This window comes from Zingiber officinale, chromosome 10A, assembly GCF_018446385.1.
Source record: "Zingiber officinale cultivar Zhangliang chromosome 10A, Zo_v1.1, whole genome shotgun sequence".
NCBI classification, from domain to species: domain Eukaryota; kingdom Viridiplantae; phylum Streptophyta; class Magnoliopsida; order Zingiberales; family Zingiberaceae; genus Zingiber; species Zingiber officinale.
In genome coordinates, this window is record NC_056004.1 from 34771597 (window position 1) to 34786246 (window position 14650).

Consider the following 14650-nt stretch of genomic DNA (forward strand, 5'->3'; position numbering starts at 1 on the left):
GCTAAGACGACGGTCAAATTAGAGCATCCATATCAAATTATCTAAACAAAAATTTTATTTTAAATTTTATATTTATATAACTTTTTTTCATCAATTATTCTATCTATTTTCTAAATTTAAAACTTATAACAATACTTTTTTAAAATTTGATGTATGAAATCTATTTTTTAAATATTAAAATATCATTTCTCTAATTCTCATTTTTCACTTTCACATTTGTCATTTCATAGATAATAATATTATGAAAGAAAAAAGAAAAAATAATAAAAATATAAAAATATGATAAATTATAAAGAAATTGAAATGAATATTTAAATTTAATAAAATAATTTTTCTACTTAAAATTTAAAATTTTAGATAAGAGAATAGGATAGGAATGCTATGTATAGAAATTTTGTCCGTACAATTGGCCATTTGCACGGGGCCCAACTAAATCACCCGCTTCCTCAGGCTATCGGTGGACTTACTTGCTATCGAGTCTTCTTTAAGGTATGTGATTATGTGAAGAACCGGAAGGGAGGTCGCTCTGTTCCACTCGCACACAGCTCGAATCTCTTTCTTCCCCTGTCCAGCTTCGCCAAAGCAGACGGAGCGCTCGAGATCATTCGATGGCCAGCGAGATCTTCTCCCTCATCGCATCAGCGACGAGCAAGCTACATGCCCTCGTTAGCTCATCAATAATCAGCTCAGAAGATGTCATCCAAAATCTGAAAGATATCAAAGAATTGGTGTACGAAGCGAAGGAGCAGCAGCGGAAGATGGGAGATCAATCCATCAACCAGTGGTTGAAGCAGCTCAAAGCTGTGGCTGTTGATGCGGAGGATCTTGTGGAAGAGCGTCTGTACGACATGACGCGAATCCAAGTAGAGGATCATCAGAGGAACCCTAGATCTATTCATCATACTAAAGGAAAGAACGAGGCGAAGAAGGATGGGGAGCGGGTGATTTCCGAAAGCTCTGCCTTTTCACGTATCATCAGATTCGACATCCCTATTAACCTTCTCGAAAGGATCGAGAATATCAGATACCTATTTGGTGAGATCTCAAAGGGCTGGACACCACAGCAAGTCGGACAGGCCGGCAAAAAAAGCTTAGATCTCACAAACCTCAATGTATGCCTCCATAAATTCCTAACAAGAGGAGAGCAGCTGTTGCCGAGAACCTCATCTCGATCCCGCGCGTTTACTGTAACTGAAACAGAAAATTTCCGAGAGTTAGTAATCCTGTTTACGGGAATCGACTCTGACTCTTCAGTCGAGCCTACAAACAGAGATTTGCGGAGTGCGAGATCTCAAGTCATCTCACCAGCATCTTCAGATCCAATAAGCAGTGTTACGGACGATTTGATAATGAAAAACATGGAGTGTGTGCCAGAGGATTGCATTCAAGGTGACAAACAATTTGATACCCCAAGTTCTAGTTCCATGGCACATGGAACTGCAGTATCACAGGACACCGAAGCTCTTTGTCTCCTAGATGATGATGATAAGAACTGCTTTTTTGGCTACAGTAAGGACTCATCACTGACCAACAAGATATTTGGAAGGGATCAGGACAAAGAGAACATCATCCAGTGGTTACTCTTCGATGCAAGTTCCTACTCTTTTGCATTTACAGATGGACGCAGGAGAAGTAAGTTCTCTGTGATCTCAATAGTTGGAACGGCAGGTGTTGGAAAGACAACATTAGCTAAATTGGTATATGATGATCCTGTTGTGTGTGAACATTTCAGCGCAAGAGGATGGATTCATGTCGGCAATGATTCCAGTGTTGCAAGATTATCTAAGGCTATATTGAGCTCCATAACTGGAAAATCTTGTGATGAAAAAGAACCAAATGATCTTCAAACAATTGTGCAGAGAGAACTGGCTGGGAAAAGACTTCTTCTGGTACTGGATGATATTGAAGACCTAAATCCAAGTCTGTGGAAAACTTTGCAGGCTACCTTATGTGGTGTCAGAATTGTTAAGTTTATCATCACTTCACCGAATGAAGGGGATGGAAACATGTGGAAGCTTACCAAAATTTATCATTTGGATGTCTTGCCACTAGACTTATCCTGGGATCTGTTCCATGAGTGTGCATTTCTTAGTGCTCGTGCATTTTATAGAGGTTACACTCCCCCCAAAACTGAAATAGTTGACATTGGGAAGAAGATTGTTCAAAAGTGCAAGGGATTGCCTTTGGCTTTGAAAACTCTTGGCAGCATTCTCAGCTATCAAACTAATAAGCAGACATGGGTTGGTGCATTGGAGAGTACATTATGGGACTCAACCAAAATGTAATATTGCCAGCACTTGAGTTACTATCTTTTGCCTAAGTATCTGAAACCATGTTTCCTGTTCTGTTCAATGTTCCCCAGAGGTTACAAGTTTGAAAAATATGAGTTAGTGAGATTATGGATGGCATTACAGTATATTGCATCTGAGGGCAGTAAAAGAGTTGAAGATATTGCATGCCGCTACTTTTACGAGTTACAGAGGATGTCATTCTTTGAGAAATTCTGGGATGGAACATTCATTATGCATGATTTGATATACAATCTTTCAGAGTTGATGTCTGAAGGAGAATGCATTTCTATTCAGGGAGACATGGACACTATTTCTGATCATGTTTGTCATTTACATGTGTTGAGCTGCAAGAGAACACATAAATCCTCCTTTCTTGAAGTAAAGAAGAACTTGCGGACTTTCTTTTGTCAAAGTTTAGATGGTACACTGCCCAAATTTCTGAAAATTCCATCAGACATGACAATGCAATATTTGAGGGCCTTGGTGTTGAAAGTCCATGGTGACTCTGGAGACTTCACAACAAATCAGGAAGCAACCTTGAAACAAAGCAAAGCATCATCAATTATGTATTCAAGGTTCATTCACCTACGCCACCTTCAAATTTGTGATAAGTCCATTATAATCCTGCCTACATCTGTGTGCCAACTTTATAACCTCCAAACACTGATTTTGAATAAATGCTTTATGTTAAGAGAATTGCCAAAAGAATTAGGAAATCTCTTGAATCTGCAATGTCTAGCAATTTCTGAATCTAGCATCAAAAGGTTGCCTGAGTCTGTTTCTCAGCTGTTCAACTTAGAATCCTTGATATTGGATTACTGCAGAAACTTCACCGACCTTCCCTTCAGAATTCAAAACCTCACCAATCTTCATTATGTTGGGCTTTCTGGAACAAGCGTCGGGGGTCTGCATGAATCTATTTCTGACCTACAGAAACTGTCAATCTTGAAGTTAAACGATTGCAAAATGTTTATGGAGTTACCAAATAGTATTAGGTATCTTACTAACCTCCAGTCCATTCAAATTACTCATGCAAAACTCCAAAGACTTCCTGAATCAGTTTGTCACTTGCCCAAACTTCGACTGTTAGATCTTTCCCATAGTATGGTTGTAGAGTTACCAAGTGGCATAGGTGAACTTGTTGAGTTAGGTTATCTTGGAGTATCCCATACAAACATTTGTGATCTTCCTGAATCATTGTGTCAACTATCAAGTCTACATACTCTGAAGTTGAATGGTTGCAGAAATCTCTCTAACTTACCTAGTGGAATTGGAGCATTGAAGAACCTCCATAACCTTATACTCTCTGGAACAGATATCGAAGAATTACCTGTATCACTTTGTCAATTATGGAACTTGCAAACCCTAGAGTTAGATGGATGTACAAGATTTTTCAGAATACCCAGTCATATTGGAGATCTTACTAACCTGTGCCGCATTAAACTCTCAGATACTGCAGTAACAGAATTGCCTTCATCCTTATGTCAGCTGCCTAACTTGCAAATGCTGGACTTGAATGGTTGCCACAAGCTTTCTCAGTTACCCAGTGGCATTGGGAACCTTTCAAATCTCTATCAACTTGAAATTACAGAGACAAGTATCCGGGAGTTACCTAAATCATTATGTCAGCTTTCTCAGCTAAGAAAATTGAATCTGAATGGTAATAGCAATCTTCAAGAGTTACCCAGCAATATTGAAAACCTTGTGAACCTTCGCCAACTTGAACTGTCTGAAGTCGGAATTGAGGTGCTTCCCAAGAGCATTGCACACTTGTCAAAATTGTATAAGTTGAGTTTTGAATATCAGCAGACACCTATTGCTAGTTACCTGTGAGTATAAATAGTCTGATCATATTTTTAGCAAGTTGTAATTGTATTTATTTGCTTACTTCCCCCCCAAGTTCATAGCATATTGCCTCCACCGCTGCCATTGCCTCCTCCCCGAGTTACTATCTTTTGCCTAAGTATCTGAAACCACCACGTTTCCTGTTCTGTTCAATGTTCCCAGAGGTTACAAGTTATGAAAAATATGAGTTAGTGAGATTATGGATGGCGCAACAGTATATTGTATCTGAGGGCAGTACAAGAGTTGAAGATATTGCATGCCGCTACTTTTACGAGTTACAGAGGATGCCATTCTTTGAGAAATCCTGGGATGGAACCTTCATTACGCATGATTTGATATACAATCTTTCAGAGTTGATGTCTGAAGGAGAATGCATTTCTATTCAGGGAGACATGGACACTATTTCTGATCATGTTTGTCATTTACATGTGTTGAGCTGCAAGAGAACACATAAATCCTCCTTTCTTGAAGTAAAGAAGAACTTGCGGACTTTCTTTTGTCAAAGTTTAGATGGTACACTGCCCAAATTTCTGTCAATTTCATCAGACATGACAATGTCATATTTAAGGGCCTTGGTGTTGAAAGTCCATGGTGACTCTTGAGACTTCACAACAAATCAGGAGGCAACCTTGAAACAAGTCAAAGCATCATCAATTATGAATTCAAAGTTCATTCACCTACGCCACCTTCAAATTTGTGATAGGTCCATTGTAATCCTGCCTGCATCTGTCTGCCAACTTTATAACCTCCAAACACTGATTTTGAATAAATACTTTATGTTAAGAGAGTTGCCAAATGAATTAAGCAATCTCTTGAATCTGCAATGTCTAGCAATTTCTGAATCTAGGATCAAAAGGTTGCCTGAATCTGTTTCTCAGCTGTTCAACTTAGAATCCCTGATATTGGATTCCTGCAGAAAATGCCGTTAGTATCTAGAGTTGCTCAAATATCCTCAATTCGTTGATATCGAGCTTAGTTTTATCGTGTTGTACTATGTTATTTTATTTTGTTCATGTCTTTTATGTCACTGGATGTTATTATGTAAAAAAAATTGATGAATAGATTTGTGTATAATTGGGCGAACTCTCTATGTCTATCCCTATGGTGTTGTTATACTAGTAGCTTCTTTGTAATGGTATTGGAAGAACTTTGTTCTGAAATAGACTGGAGCATTATTAGCAAACTGTCTACACTATCTTTGGAATGAAGTTTATCTATAGTTGATGGTAGCTAAGAGATGTATGTAATCCCTAAGTAAACTTCACAAATGCAAGGCTGTGTTGCGTAGTTTAAATAAAACGATGAAGAATTCAATATTGTGTGTTTTGTTTGAAGTCCCGTCGAAAGGAGTGTAGTTTAAGACATAGTTCACTCTATTTTGTTTAGATCAAAATCTCTACCCTATAATTTAAGTTAGACAGAATTTGGGTATTAACATTAACATATTATTTATTTTAAATTTGTGAAGTGTTGGAGAAAATTTAAAATTAACAATTTGCTCCTCTTAATGCTGTAAACGTTTTTGAGCGAACAACTATTTAAATACGTTCACTGTCTTTGAGCTCGAGATGGCTTATGACACAGGCATTTGAGAAGCTAGAGACGAGGTAGAATGAGATTTTGTAAGATATGTTACAAGGAGAGTATTACAAAAAAAAAAAAAAAAAACCTTCTCTTGTAAGAGGAGAAGATTGTCTCTCTTGTTTGTTTGAGAATACGAAAAGTAGAGAAAAAACTTTGCAAGCTTTCTATTGGGATGAAAAATAAAATTTCTTGATAGTATTTGATACGGAGAATATGGAAAGCTTCCACATAGAGAGGAAGGGTCAACATTTGTGTATAGGTGGAGGTCAAAGTCAAAGGTAATTTGATCACCCTGGTTAAGGGAACCGAGGGAAAGGGGCTACCTTTAGGTCGATTGGGATATCTAAAGCATACTTCTCTCGGTCAACATCAATAGTCGATCGGATTTTTCCAACCCTAGGGGCTTAGCTCCTCTCAATGTGTACTTCACTCTGCCAGCTCAAAGAAAGTTGTCTGTTGGATTTCCTCGACCCCAGGGGCTTAGTTCCCCTCAATGTGTACTTCGCTTTGCCAGCTCAGAGTTACTCTTTGGTTGGATGTCCTTGACCCCCAAAGGTCGTGCTTCCTTCACCTCGGTGTTTCGTTCTACTAACTCATAATTGTATTTGTCAATCAGATTACTTCGACTCCAGGGACTCGACTCTCCTCAACCTTACATATGAACAGGTACAATGTCTCGCTAAGCCCCCCATTGTTCAACCCCTTTTAGTGGGCTAGGCCATGGAAGCCCAATAGGCCCCTTGTCACATAATCTAACACCGCAATAAGTGTTGCGCGTGGAGTGTCAAGGCACGTGGGGGTATAATTACACAGATACAACAAATATACGATGATGTGACCTATAGATACAACAAATATACTACAATGGGACATCTCTTTTAAGGTGGTGTGATACCCAATTAATGAGGAAAGATAATCATCTCAAACAAGGTTATAAAAAGAGCTTGTTCTTAAGGGCACAGGGAGGCTTTTTTAAGCACACACATTCAATTTCTTGTTACCGTTCATCTTCCACTTCTACTCTTCTAACTTGAGCATCAGAGTGGTTGCGCTAGGGTGCCCTGACCTGCTTCCTAACGCTCCCCTTTTCCTGCTCTTTTTTGTGATTCCACATGTGATGATTGCTGAAAAGTCTTCTTTTGATCAACCCATCTGCTAGCTCGCTGGTGGTCCAACAGTCACCGATTTCAAACAGGATTAAATTTGACGTCTTCTGTGAGAACATACGCCTAATATGAGATGTGAATATAGATAACACCAAAAAACCTAATAATGTCGTCTCCATGACCCAAGAATACCTTGATCTTCTAGTGGCAGCCAAAGTGCAAGAAGCGTTGCAAAAGCAACCAACAACAGACCTCTCACCTTCAAAGAGACCTGCGACATTAGGCAAGGGGACCTAGGCACCCAATCGGATGTCCAAGCCGTTACACTCAACTAGATATCACCTAGCCCAACTCCGGATACCAGTGGAGAAATCTTCAAGATTTGAGAGGGTTGCAAGGAGCCTCTACAGAAACACGTCCTCTCGAGATCCTCGGAATGGCAAGGGCCCTGCTAAGGAGCATTCAAAAGATTTAAAGAAAGGCCTTGGCATTGAATACTCAAAAGATTTTTCAAGTAACCCCTTTCTCTCAAGTGATTCTTCGGGATGAACGGCCTCATCGGTACATGCCCCTATAGATTGAAGAATAGATAGGGGTGACCGATTTGAAAGATCACCTCTTGAAATTTGAAAACGTCGTCCTGCTACATCAATATACTAACGGCGTGAAGTACTGAGTGTTTCTGACAACACTTTCGGGGTTGGTGCAGAGATGATTCAATTGACCTCCTCCATCAACCATCTTATGCTCTGGGGGCTTCAAAAGAACCTTGCTTTAATATTTCTCCAGTAGTCGGAGGTACCATAAGAGCTCGATCGATCTCTTTTCCCTTCAACAAAGATCAAAGAAAACATTGAAGGAATATATTCGTCGGTTCAATGGCGTGGCCATGGATGTGCCCTTAACAACTTCTGAGATCTCGATGAGTGCATTCTCTCAAGGCCTCATGGGTAGAGATTTCTTATGTTCTCTTGTAAAGAAGCCCTCTATTGATTTCAATAATCTCCGAGTTTAGGATGTTAAATATCAATATGTAGAGGAAGCCCAATTTGTCCGAAAGGAGGAGATTATCACTTTGACCCCTACATTTCAGGTGGAACGCAAGGGTCCCCCACCTCTTGTGCAAGGCAGAGAGCAGTGCAAACGATGCAGAGAGATTGATCGGCGGAAATGATCGAGGTCGCTTGGACGTCCTTCGCCAAGCCCCATAGGTGGATCCCCATCTTCTAGGCCTATCACAAGTCCAAGACTCATTCCACTCAAGAATGTCATCAATATGCCAAGGATCTTCACCAATCCACCGAGCAACAAACGCAATTTCATCCCAAGTAACTCATAAGCCAAGCAAACACTCACCCTCGAGCTCGTCGCAACATCTACCCTCCCCAGCCGCTTAGCATAATGATGTTCCTCAACAACAAGAGTGCTGAACTTACTCTCTACTTGATAGTTCTCTAGAGCTCTCTTGTCATGAAGAAAATCGAAGCAATGCCACTTAGGGTAACATGGGTATGATTTCTAGAGGTTCCACTGATGAAAATTCCCATCGAGCATGAAAAGCTCGTGGTCGGCGACTTGAGAATTATGGGGTCAATTCTAGTAGAATACGAACTGTATATCCCCAAGTGTGAGTTTCTTTTGACTTGAAATATTCAAGTCATGGAGACTTATACTTTGACATCTTTAGCAAATATCTCCGAGGAGGTATGAACTTGAGATAATTGGGTATAAGTCGAAGTGTCCAAAGGTGATTGGATAGCTAATAAAGAATTAACCACTCCTTACAAGGAGACGTATACCCTACGAACATTTGTCAAGATTATTACTTGAAGTCTTTGGCTAAAGCATTATATGTCAAGTGTATAAGATTTTTAGACATATGTTTAAGTAATTTAAATCTACAGGATAATGAAATATTACTTAAACTAGGTGTGACGTGTTGGATCGTGATTCACGTGAGGGGGGGGGGATGAATCACGTGGTTTTCAAAATACTTCTTTTATGATTTTAAAAACACGAGTACGCAGCGGAGATTGTCCATTACTTGGTTTGGAGCCTTCGACGACTCCTACTCCAAGGCTCAGGTCCCGCGGACCTATTGATAAACAATCTACTAAAAACTTCTTCCGGTACCCTCGGAAGAGAGAATCGAGTACAAGAAAAGTTAGGCCAAGTGTAACACCCTGCACTTGTCCTTTTATAGTAATTAAGTACAAAAAGAAATTTTACCAACACTTCAATGATAGAAATGACAATACTTTGTATTGATGTCTATCTGCTGGACGTGATAAGAACTCCTCGGAGTAGTCGTCGGGCTCAGCAGCTTCATAGTATAGTCGCAGCAGGAACCGGGAGCAGTCGGAGACTTAAATGTGTGCGTAGTAGCTCGTATGTAGTTGCTGTATCAATGCACACTTGAGACTGCCTTATAAAAGGCTTGGAAGGCGCCTTCCATAAGCATGAAAGACACCTCCAATGAGGCAAAATCTATCCTGAGCATTCTGGCACTTATCTACGATCGATTCCAAAAATCTATCCTGTAGAAGGCATCTCCCATAGTCATGGAAAGCGTCTTCTATGAACAGTACTGAGGCGCCTTCCATATCCATGGAAGGCGCCTTTGGGCACTGTTCACCCGAAGGTAGACTTGCTTTCTTGCCTTGCACAAAATGTGTTAGTTCAACTTCCTTGCAAGACAAGTGTTAGCACAACTATAAATAGTAGCAATTAGTTCCTGCCCTCCCAGGACCAAGAACTAATCAAGATCTCAGTCTAGGGATCCCAAATGGACCTAAACTGGACTGACGCGTACTATCCCTTAACTGGGATGCGTCCTCACAGAGTCACTCTCCTCTAGTGACTTACCTTTACTTACCTTTTGCCAGACATCCGGTAAGCCCATCGACCAGTCTGGACTTCATGCCACCTAGCTTCACTCACTAGGCTCGGCTTCACTCACCAGGACTTCTACTACCTAGCTTCACTCATTAGGGCCTGACTTCACTCACTAGAACTCCCACTACCTAGTTTTACTCATTAGGGCCTGACTTCACTCACCAGGACATTCACCACCTAGCTTCATTCACTAGGACCCAACTTCACTCACCAGGACTTCCACTACCTAACTTCACTCACTAGGGTCCGACTTCACTCACCAGGACTTCCACTTTGCCTACCCTTTGGTTAGGACTTACCTTTACTAGTCATCTAGTCCTGACTAGACTTCTCTCTCCCAAACATCAAGTCTTGTTTGGATCAACCCTTGGTCAAGTTAACCAAACTTAGGTATATTGTCAAACATCGAAACCCTAGAGGTTGATTGCACCAACATGACGTAGTCAACCTAATAGAGACTAACACAAAGACTATATCCCGAATCAAGTGGATATAAGATGAATGAAAAGAATGTGACACGACTAACTATAGCTGTTGAAAGGTTCATAAGTGGTTATGGAATCGATTATGATTTTTTTATCAATTGAGGATCATGATGTACCACTAGGTGCTACTCATGATTGATTTATAATTAATGATTAATTATGGACGACCAACATAGTCGGGAACTTATTGTTGGTCCCTTTGGAGGTCGGCAAGAGGGGAGGGGTAAATTGCCCTACAAAAATAAATCTAACCTTTCTCGGATTTTCAACTAATTAACAAACACTTGTAATAATAAAAAGAAGAGACTAATTAAAGAAATCAGACACAGAGGGTTTACTTGGTTTGCAATCAGAGGATTGCTAATCCAAGGAAAGGATGGTGCACTATATGATGATCTCCTTTGGGTGAAGTAGTCTCTTATAGCGTTGACAGCACAAAAAGAAAGAACAGAATTGAAAGCACTGGATTATAAGTTGAGTGCATAAACTGTGCAAATCAGTGCTATATTTATAGCACTGTTCGTGGTGCCCCGAAGGGTTCCGAGCGCCCTGGGAGGATAAAACTTTATCCCTCAACGTTTATATCGAGTCAAACCTCGATCTGGTCAAAATCCACTTCCGGGCGCCCTGGTACGTTCCGGGCGGCCCGGAGGGGTCCGGGCGCCCTGGTCAGCTCCGAGCGCTCCGAAGGAAAAAGTCAACCCTATTGACTTTTTCCAGCCCCGGGTCTTCTTGTTCCGACTCCGCTAGTTTGGGTGATCTCGTCCATCCGGAATAGGGCTCACCCGAACCCAAGTTCCGACCTTCTCCTCGAGCATCCTTCCTTCCCGGTTTCTCGTCCCTCGAATGTCGCGTACGTTCTTCTCGTCCACCGGTGTACTCTTTGTAGGACCGTTGCAGCTGGCTAGAAGGAGGGGGGGGGGTTGAATAGCCCTGTAAAAATAAAACACAACCCTTCCCGACTTTTCAAACTAACACTTGCATATAAAATAGAAAAGCAATAAATAAAATCAGAAAAGTAAAAGACACACGAGATTTACTTGGTTACAACCGCGGAGGTTGTTAATCCAAGGAAAATGATCGCACTACTATCTCCTTTAGGCGGAGAAGCCTCTTTTACAGCTATGTAGCCATAGAAAGAAAGAAGTTAATCTGAACAGTGGAAGCGCACAAGCGTTGTTACAATTTCTGAACCGATTGAAAAGTTTCTGGACCAAGGCTATATTTATAGCCTTGGTCGGGGCGCCTGGAAGGGGTTCCGGGTGCCCTGGGGAGATAAAACTTTATCCACCAACGTTCAGATCGTGTTTGACGCGATCTGGTCAACAAACCGGGTCCGGGCGCCCCGGAGCCTAAAGTCAACAGTTGTTGACTTTTTCATCCGGGGACCACTACTCCGGTTCAGTTCGCCTCGGTACGGGTCTTCAACTCCGGATTCGCTTGCTTGGGTGATCTCTGTTATCCGGAAAAGGGTTCACCCGAACCCAACTTCCGGTCTTCCTCCGGCTTCTCGTCCCTCGGAATCGCCTCGTGTTTCCTTCTCATCCGCCGGCATACTCATCCACAGTCTTCGTCACTCAGATGCACCGCGTGCCACCCTTCTCGCTAGCCGTGTCTCTTGCTCCTTGAGCAGTCTTCCGCTCCGGCTTTCGTCCCTCGGAACCACCGCACGCTTCCTTCTCGTCCGTCGGTGTACTCTTCCGCAGCGCCTTGTCCCTCGGACGTACCGCGTGCCGTCCTTCTCGCTAGCTGCGTCTTCCACTCGATTACCTGTGCTCCTAAGCTTCTGCACACTTAGACACCAGGTTAGAAACACACAGGACCTAACTTAACTTGTTGATCACACCAAAACAACTTTGGGGTTCCAACAATCTCCCCCTTTTTGGTGTGAGCAACTCAAGTTAAGCTAGGGTAAAAATAGATATGAAATAAACTAACTTAATTTGCAATTTTAAGTACAAAAATAACAAGTTAAATATTGGTCTACCTCCCCCTAAACTTATACTTTTCTTCTCCCCCTTTGATCACATAAAAAATGGGGTTCTAAGAAGACATCTAAGGGTAAACACTTAGAAATTTTGAGATCCTTTAAAAAAATTTTTTTTTTGCAATAATAAACAGTCTCTTTAAAAAAATTTTAAGTAAGATTTTAAGAAAATTTTCTAAGTGAAAAAAATTCTAACTTAAACAGCTTTGCAAAAACATTTTTTTTTAAATTTCCAAAAAAAACTTAAGCAGAAATTTTCAATTTCAGTACAACTTTTAACTTAGGCAAAAAAAATTATTTTCTGAAAGTTTTTCTAAGTATAAAAGAGAATTTTTCTAAGGAGAAAAAAAATACAAAATTTTTTTTCTAAGTTAAAAAAAATTATTTTTGAAAAAATTTTATGTCTTTGTAAAAATTATTTTTGAAAGAAAATACAAAGAAAAATCCTAACTTAAGATTTTTCTAAGTAAAAATTTCACGTAAAAGTATTTTTTCTAAGTATAAAAATTTTGAAAAAAAATGTTTGAAAATTTTTTAAAAGCATTAATTAATTCTAATTTTAATTCTTTGACCGAAAGTTAATTAAACATTTATTTCAATATTTTGGCTTCCAGGTCGTGGCGAGACACTAGACCTTCTTGGTTATTGGAGCAACAACCACTTCCTTAGACAAAGCCTCATAGAGAAATTCATTGTTTAATTTTCTCACTGGAAGCATTAATTTTAAATTTTAGTTTAAGCATGATTTAGGAACCCAATATAGGTTCCAACCTACTGGATTAACTAAAAAATTTTTAGGGACATATTTTCTTGAAATGTTCCTAATTTATCCCTGGTGATATCTAAAGTACCAATTTAAATTATTAGATCTTCTAAAATTAGTTTTAGGTGAACATGCATACTTTTTCAAGTTGTCTATTTGGATTTTCAAATTTTGATTTTCTAATTGTAATTTTTCATTTTCCAATTTTGATTTATCTAATTCTTCTAAAGGGCAGGATTTAGGTAAAATTATTTTTAAATTCTTTATTTCTTTTTCTAATTTACAGCAGTCTTTAGTTAATAACTTAACAAACTTAAAAAGTTTATCGGGAGGAAGAGAACGTACCTGACTTACCTTGTCGAGTTCATTATCCGTGTCTCCCCCTGACCTGCTGCTTTCTTCTGACGAAGCTCCCCCTTCATCGATGCTCTGGATGCTCATCTCGGAAGAGCTTGAATCGCAGTCGTCGTCTTGATAACTCGCCATCAGTGCGAGTCCGGAGAATGCTTCGACTTCCGATTCGGACGACGTATCGTCCCACGTCGCCTTTAGGGCCTTTCGCTTTTAGATAGGCTTCTTACCCTTCTCCTTGTCCTTGTTCTTCAGCTTGGGGCAGTTGTCCTTGACGTGCCCTTCTTCGTCGCAGTGGTAGCAGCGGATCGTTCTTTTCTTCTTTCCCTGCAGATGGTTAGTAGATCTGGATTTACAAAGTCTCTTGAACCTTCTTACCACCATTACCATTTCCTCGTCGTCGAGAGAAGATTCCGACTCTGATTCGTCTCTCGAAGCTTTGAGGGCGACATTGTTCTTGGGCTCCTTCATTCGTGCACATCTTGACTCATGCACTTCAAATGTTGAAAAGAATTCTTCTAATGAAATCTTTTCTAAATCTTTAGAAATGTAAAATGCATCTACTAATGATGCCCTTTTGGTATTTCTAGGAAAGGAATTTAAAGAGTACCTTAGCAAATCTCGGTTACTTACCTTTTCTCCGAGATTCGAAAGTCCGGTAATAATTTCTTTTAGTCTCGAGTGCAAATGCGCGATTGTCTCGTCTTCCCCAAGTCGCAGGCTGGTGAGCTGATTGCGAAGCAGATCTCTTCTGGCAAGCTTGGCTTCGGACGTTCCTTTATGCAGCTCGAGGAACTTCTCCCAAAGTTCCTTTGCCGAGTCGTAGTGTCTGATCCTGTTGACTTCTTGAGGTGGAAGAACGCTTAGTAGATGGTATTCTGCTTTGCCGTTCGCTACGTATTTAGCCTGCTCCTTTTTTGTCCATTGACATTTTTCCTTACCTTCTGGAGCTACAAAGCCAGATTCCATTGTTAAAACTAATTCAAAATCTGTTGTAAAAAATACCTGCATCAATTTTTTCCAGATGGCGAAGTCCCCTTCGTATTTCGGTGGGTGGATGATTGGTCCGGCCATCTCGTTGCTTTGTTCGGCGGTTAGTCCTCCTGAAGCACCTCGGCTCTGATACCACTTGTAGGACCGTTGCGGTTGGCTAGAAGGGGGGTTGAATAGCCCTGTAAAAATAAAACACAACCCTTCCCGACTTTTCAAACTAACACTTGCATATAAAATAGAAAAGCAATAAATAAAATCAGAAAAGTAAAAGGCACACAAGATTTACTTGGTTACAACTGGGGAGTTTGTTAATCTAAGGAAAATGATCGCACTACTATCTCCTTCAGGCG

At 40.4% G+C, this 14650-nt stretch overlaps 2 protein-coding genes across 2 annotated transcripts; both read left to right on the forward strand.

Annotated features, from left to right (window-relative positions):
* Positions 1-467: 467 nt before the first annotated feature.
* Positions 468-2274, forward strand: LOC122028086. Its single transcript, XM_042587104.1, has 2 exons — positions 468-1632; positions 1733-2274. Exons 1-2 carry the CDS (start codon positions 609-611, stop codon positions 1795-1797), a joined length of 1089 nt encoding a protein of 362 aa, XP_042443038.1. The 5' UTR covers positions 468-608; the 3' UTR covers positions 1798-2274.
* Positions 2275-2402: 128 nt separating this feature from the next.
* LOC122026588 (putative disease resistance RPP13-like protein 1) lies at positions 2403-4124 on the forward strand. Its single transcript, XM_042585325.1, has one exon. The coding sequence runs from the start codon at positions 2403-2405 to the stop codon at positions 4122-4124; it is 1722 nt and encodes a 573-aa protein (XP_042441259.1).
* The last annotated feature ends 10526 nt before the right edge of the window (positions 4125-14650 follow it).

Excerpts from the sequence above, each read along its gene's own strand:
- LOC122026588 (XM_042585325.1), top strand. The coding sequence starts at position 2,403 with ATGGCATTACAGTATATTGCATCTGAGGGCAGTAAAAGAGTTGAAGAT.
- LOC122028086 (XM_042587104.1), top strand. The coding sequence starts at position 609 with ATGGCCAGCGAGATCTTCTCCCTCATCGCATCAGCGACGAGCAAGCTA. Across the intron at positions 1,633-1,732 it reads TACAGATGGACGCAGGAGAA|CGCAAGAGGATGGATTCATG; the intron begins GTAAGTTCTCTG and ends TGAACATTTCAG.